The sequence below is a fragment of the Chinchilla lanigera genome, unplaced genomic scaffold (genome assembly GCF_000276665.1).
Source record: "Chinchilla lanigera isolate Chin_1 unplaced genomic scaffold, ChiLan1.0 scaffold00064, whole genome shotgun sequence".
NCBI classification, from domain to species: domain Eukaryota; kingdom Metazoa; phylum Chordata; class Mammalia; order Rodentia; family Chinchillidae; genus Chinchilla; species Chinchilla lanigera.
In genome coordinates, this window is record NW_004955465.1 from 3,898,410 (window position 1) to 3,905,319 (window position 6,910).

At 42.3% G+C, this 6,910-nt stretch overlaps 1 protein-coding gene across 2 annotated transcripts in view; it reads left to right on the forward strand.

Annotated features, from left to right (window-relative positions):
• Positions 1 to 1,850, forward strand: part of Tfap2a (transcription factor AP-2 alpha (activating enhancer binding protein 2 alpha)) — a gene marked incomplete in the record, with an annotated part of 22,364 nt that extends 20,514 nt beyond the window's left edge. For both annotated transcript variants that reach the window (XM_013521866.1, XM_013521865.1), the window contains 1 exon segment: positions 232 to 1,850. In XM_013521866.1, the coding sequence (XP_013377320.1) occupies positions 232 to 520 (289 nt within the window).
• Between the last annotated feature and the right edge of the window lie 5,060 nt (positions 1,851 to 6,910).

Consider the following 6,910-nt stretch of genomic DNA (forward strand, 5'->3'; position numbering starts at 1 on the left):
GAGGGAGGGAGGGAGGGAGGATGGCATTTGTGAAGGCAGGAAGGACATGCATTTAGGGAAGGAGAGACGGTTCAGTGGACAGTGAGGGGCTGCACATCTGCTGGTGGCCTCGGGCTCTGCAGTGCCCGCTGGGAGGGGACAGAGGTAGCTTTAGGGAGAAAAGTTTTCCTCTGCCCCTGGTGCCCTCAGGGAGCCTCACATCTCTCTCTCTCCACCCCATTTCTGTTGCAGACAGATATGCAAGGAGTTCACCGACCTGCTGGCTCAGGACAGATCTCCCCTGGGGAACTCGAGGCCCAACCCCATCCTGGAGCCCGGCATCCAGAGCTGCTTGACCCACTTCAACCTCATCTCCCACGGCTTCGGCAGCCCAGCGGTGTGTGCCGCGGTCACGGCCCTGCAGAACTATCTCACGGAGGCCCTCAAGGCCATGGACAAAATGTACCTCAGCAACAACCCCAACAGCCACACGGACAACAGCGCCAAAAGCAGTGACAAAGAGGAGAAACACAGAAAGTGAGGCTCGCCTCCCGCCCTGCCCGCACCCACCGGCAGGTGACAGCTTGGGGACCAGCCACCTTTCCTGCTGCTGCTGCTGCTGCTGCTCTGTGCTGCCGCTGTCGCCGCCCTCCGGTCCCCAGAGTCCTCGGGACTGCTCTCTCCACTGCCAGGGGGCAGCCGCTGCCGCTGACTCCGCCCCCTTCCTCGACTTACCCCCTTGTCCTCCTGTAGAGCCTAAGAGAACAGAACAGGCCGTGAAGCCAGCACAGAAAAGTTCTGTCGCGTTTGTGAATCTTTTTTTTTTTTTTTAAACCAACAAATCACCAACAGACATTAAAAACTTTTTTTTCTAAAAAAAAAAACGAAAAAAATTAAAAAAAAATTATATGAGCTTCATGGGACTGAATCACCACCTTCCCTTACATACGTCAATTCAGATTGTAGCCATACTTTAAAAAAAAGGCAAAAAGCGTAATGACATTTTTATCAGTATTGTGAATAAACTTGAACACAAATACACGAAGTTCCATGTCATGTCTTCAGTTGTAGAAGTTTTCCCTCTCCAAGGTAAAGTGACCAACATGAACTCTCTCTGGCAACACGATTCACGGTCATATAAGGGAATCAGTGTTCACAACTCTGTATATATTTATTTATGTGTAATTTAATGGGATTTGTAAATATGGTGAGTCTGTTTTCCGCCTTTTTTTATTTATCTGGTGATCTCGTTTACCTCTTGTTTAGTGGGTTTTGGATCTTCCCTATTAGTTCTTCATGTGGTTCATGGTACTTATTTAGAATCCCAAGGTTTGGGGAATTTTGTTTTTCCTCTGGAATTCATGAATTTAGCCCTGTTGTAGCATGTTAAAGGTGACAATGAAACAGCTGGACAAATAAAAAAAAAAAAGGAAAATAAAATTTTATATATAATTAGTATTACATTTAGCTTTTCATTGAACTGAAAGAAAAAAGTGACATTGGACCCTGGAAAGATTTTTAAACTTGAGCAGTTTGATATCCCTTCTGTGGATTGTGGGGAGAAAAAAAGAAGTTTATTTTATTCTACTATCCTCCCTTAAAAGCATCATTTGAGCAATAAATGAATATTGACTTTACACCAAGGGTTAGGGGTTTTTCTTCCCTCCCTCCCTCCCTCTCTCTCTCTCTCTTTCTCTTTTTGTTCAAGGAACTTCAAACATTTGGGACCACCTGGTGTCCTGTATTTTCACTGGCCCTATTGGATACAGTTCTAGTTGTATTGTATTGAGTTGTGCCGGCAGTAGTTTTCATGCCTGTCAATGTATCATAGTCCTTTGTTGCCCAGATAAATAAATATTTGATACGCTTTATGTCGATTTTTTTTATTCAGTGGCTGTCTTTACCCAGGCGTATTTTTGTTCTTGGCAGTATTTTTTATTCAGTATGGTTACAGTAATTGAGTTTAACTCTCCCTTGGCAATTGCTCCTTGCAATAAGCAGCTGAACCCATTGTTTCCCTCAAGTATAATAAAAACTTACTTTCAACTTGGAGTTCAGAGCAGGGTATCATTTAGATATTCCACCGAGTCTGTATTCAGACAAATGACACAATAAAACCCAATGTAAAAACCTTTTGGATAAGATTGTTTGTACTGCTAAAGGAATGACATACTGTCTTTTCCTTACCAGAAACATTCATTTTATTATTAAAAATAAAGTTTTATTTTATTTATGTTGATCCTTTAGATTTTCATTTGCATTTTGGAAATCAAAATATAAAACCTCCAGAGCCAAATACTAAGGGGGCCAAGACCCCAGCCCCCCCCAGTGCTTTCCAGTTTGTCTCAAGATAGCTGAAATGTAAATTATCAGTTCATGAGCAGAAAGAAGATCCCTACTTCCGCCTTCACTTGTTTGCTCACGGTTCTCTGTGGCTGAGACATATCCAGGAGCTAAAACCCACTCTACTTTTCTGGAGGAGAAAAGAAACAGTGGTAGAAGTATGCAAGGAACACATTAGGAGAGGGCAAATTGTCTCATTTTAATACTTTATCTAGAGATGGGTTTAATGTGGTGGTGTTCTTCAGTCACTCTGGGCGTAGCAGAGCAGAGTGGGAAATTAGCTGATCCCTAGAATCTTCTGCTTGCCCCAAGTGCTGGCCCACCCCTTCCCATCTCTACGGACTTTTACAAGCACAACCGGGCTGGCAGGAGGAGGGGAGGCCAGGGTGGAGCAGGCTGAGGAGCCTGAGGAGCTGCCCTCGCAGACCACTCCTGCCTTCCCCAGTTGCTGGACTGTGTGCTGAGCCCTGTGGACAGGAAGGACTTCCTGTGCATAAAGATGGCGCATTCAGAGCTTTTATAAACTGATTTGGAAATTTCTTGCTTTGGAAGTAAGGGTGGAAAAGGGAGCTTGGAGATTGGCTGACTGGAAAGATGTTGGGAAAGGGTTTAGGAAAAGACGCCCTGGGATGGGGTTTTAACATTTGTTGTGGGGCTTGGCGCTCTGTTCTGAAGGGCCAAGGAAGCAAAGCGTTAAAGAGTGTCCATTTTGCAGCTCTTCGCTTTCTAATCTCCTTATGGAAGGCAGGGTCAAATCAATCTCTACAAACGAACGAGAGTTGGTGGAGTCTAAATTCTGTTTTCCAAAGCCAGAGAATTCATAACAATGGTGGGCTTAAAAAATTCTAATGGAAAGTGTATTCTCAGAACGCAACGCGGCAATTGTTTTTTAAAGCGGTTATTTATTATTTCCTAGAGAGACTGGTTAACTGTAACGTAGATGTAACAAAATAATGAGGCGAATGAACCCTAACTGTACATACTCTTGACAGAAATGAAATGCACACAGCATCGTAGCAGGTGAAGTGAAGCATTGTCTATCAGGGCTGTTTTTCTTGGCTGCTTCTCAGATTGTGTGGGGGATCCTAACCTCAGGCACAATAGCATTCATAAACAGCCATACATTGCTGCTCTTTCTCCAACGACACATAAATACTCATTTTAAAACGAAAACGATCTTACTAAATACCATTCATTCATATCTGGATTTACAGATGCTTGTTATGTTGGAAAGCCTGAACCCAATATAATCCTTGCATCCTGAGAAAGATAGAAAGGAAATAGTGGGTTAGAACATTACAAGGTCATAATAAACAATGGTTTCCAAATGCAGGGAATTAGTTATTTTTATTCTGTAGTTGGGCATTTGGAGGATCATGATATTGACACTCTTTGCTTTTTCTTATTTTAACAAAAAAGTGCTAAATATATTGTTAAGGGCTGGGGTATTAGGAAGCTTTTTATAAAAAATAATTTTTGTTGGGCTAACCAAAGGCTACATGGGTTTTGACTTTCTTGTGATCATGGTGTACTTCCTAAATCACATGGTGATTACATGACAGTTCAGGTGTTGTATACTAACAATAGTGATTCTCTTTGGATTAAGCCAAATTAGGAGACATAGTTGAATTATAGAAATGCTGATAGGCCATGCTAATTACCACACCCATTTTTATGGAAACAATTCCCTTTCTGGTTTGTAGTCTTTATTACCCCCCTCTATCCTCCAGCACCCTTTAGAAACCACAATCCAACCCACTGCTCCCCAAAATCGAATATTAATACAATTTGCGTTTTTGATGGAACTACCATCAGGCATGCAATGCCCCGCAGCTGAAATAATATTTAAAATAGAAGGGATTTGACATTTGAGAAGTCAGTGGTTTGAAATACCCAGTTGTACTTAGCTAATTCAGTCCTTAACCTCTGGTTTCAAATAAATCAATTACAGTCGATTCCACTTCAGTTCAGAAGTGCACAGGGTTTTAGTTAATTGAATACATTTTATTCACTTGCGAGGAATATTCATTTATCAAAATTCTAAATTTAATATATATTTCTTTACAACTCAGATTATGTTAGACTGCACAATCTGATCCAATATGCCCTGGTTGCCACCAAATCCTGTTTAAAGTCCAAATGGTACCACTCTAGGAGACAATGTCTCTCTACTCCCTTTTCAACCAAAAGTAAATTTTAAAAAAATCTTTTTTTGTCAAACAGGAGAGCCGATTTCCCCCCACAAAGAAAATACATGCGGTCACCAGCCTTGTGTTAAGTTTAAATAGGTTAAGAAAAAACTGGATTAATTAAGTTTTTAAAAAGTACAGACTGGGAATAAAAAAAAAAAACCGCATGGTTTCCATTAGAGCTTAACTTTGCCACAACTGACAGGTATGACAACATTTTGTGGTCTTAAGCCACGGGCCCCTTTTCTTAACCCGCTGGCTTCCTCTGGCTCCTACCCTCCGGCTTTCAGAGAAGTGCTTGAATAAATACCGAATTGTTAACTGAAAGCAGTACAGTTAAATGTGCCTAAATGAAGTTGTGCTTTAAACAGATATTGATGTATGCAGTGTTTTATATTTATTGTTTGTAGCATCCTGCTGGCAGCAGTTTACTGTTTGGAAAGGAAAGGGGTTAATTAGCGTCATTATCAATCACTAATGCTTGCCTAACGTGTCCAAAGAATAATCAAGTTAAAGGACGGCGCGAAGCCAACAGCTGCTTCATCCCAGTTACACATCTCCTAAGCCGCTCAGTGGTGGGGTGGAGGGGCGGTGTGGTGGGGGAAGAATCTTCACTGCTTGGGTAGAGGGGCTATAAAAATCGGGTCAACTCGGGGGAGATCTGGGAGGCAGAAAGCCCGTCATAAATAACCAGCGTTTTCCATTCTCTGAGTTACAGGTGCACAGACACACCGGTTGTGAGAGGAGTCTTGAAATTTGCTCTTTAATTTCCTTCTTGATTACCCAAGTTGGAGATTTGAAGAAACACATCCATGTGCTATTTGGTGGGGGGGACCCCACACCAAACATAAGCTCAACCCAACCTCCAGCATCACCCAGACATTGCATCCCGAAAGAATAAAACCATAGAACACAACAGGTAACATCAGTTCCCACACCTCTGCATCCAGTCTTACTCTGCTTAGGGATGTCACTTCCTTATGAATTTCAATGAAAAACTCTTTTCTGTGTTAAACTTCATGTAGTACCGGCCATGCCCAAGTATTCTGATTTCAGCTTCTTATTATTACTACTGTTCTTAATGACACTGTCTTCCTTGTGACCTACCTTGGCTGGGAAACTGAAAAAGCGTGACTCTCTTATAGGTTCCTTCCTAGAGAAGTTGGTCTTTAAAAATTCTTTGCTGAATTAGCCCTGCGTTAGAACTAAAATCCCCACTCATGAGCAGGGTTTAGTCAACTGTTCTTCCAAAGGAATGAATTAGCTGGAGATGGACCATCTATAAACAATGAGGAGCTATAGAACTGAATGAGACATTGATTTCTTTCTCCAAAAGCCTTTGCCTGTGTGGACATCAATGAGAAACATTCCCAAATTTTGCACTTAGGTCTTACCTCCAGAGAAGTGACTAGTTTTCCCCGCGATGGACAGTAGGGTTGTCAACAGAGTGGTCAGACAGAAGGACGTTGGGATGGAAAGTGATATAACGCATATTTATGGAAGATCCTGTGTTTAAACATTATAATATGCCTTTTATGACGGTGATAAAGGAAAGGAGGAGGAGGAGGAGGAACAGAAGGAGGAAGGGAAGGAGAAAAAGAGATTGTAGGCTGAATTTGGGGGTCTCATTTGTGAAAGTCTTATTCATGTGGAAGACTATATTTCTATTTTATCTTTGGTGCCTGAACAGGATAACAGAACCAAGTTAGCCTTCACGGAGAAGTTTATTTCTGAACAGCACAGAAATATTTAGTAGACTGTTGGAGAAATCTACTGTAGAGAATAAGGAAGCCCAGAGAGTGACATTTTTACAGTGGATACTCACAGTAGAGCTCTTTCTCTCCCTCCCTCTCTCTCTTTCTCCGTCTCTCTCTCCTGTGATGTGTGATGGTCTGAGGGTGAGTTTTATAGACTGACATTGACTCTCTCTCTCTTTTTGACCTGGACTTTCTGTAGTAACATCCACTTAGATCCACTTAGAGGGTGGAATATTTTCAGCACTGGGATGGTTATCATTTTTTAAGTGGCCCACTCCATGCTATGCTTAGATGACTGTGATTTTTCTGGGAAATCAAGACCAGGTCCTGGGACTGGAGGTGTAGCTCAGTGGTACAGCTCTCGCCTGGCATATGGGAGGGGAGGTAGGGGTTCAACTGCAGGAAGGGAAACAACAAACAGCAAACCTAAACACAAGCCCCCCACATGGAAGTGGTCCAGCCTCAGAGGATCCATCCTGGCCTGAAGTTCTGATTCCATCAGATTCTCAAGTTTTCCAAGCCAGCAGTGGGGCCTGTTTTCCTCTGGGAATGAATCTCTCTCCTAGCTTTTCTTCGGAGCTACTCTTGCTCTTCACTCTTTGAAAAATCCAACCTATCCTGGGGATATAGGATGGAGATATA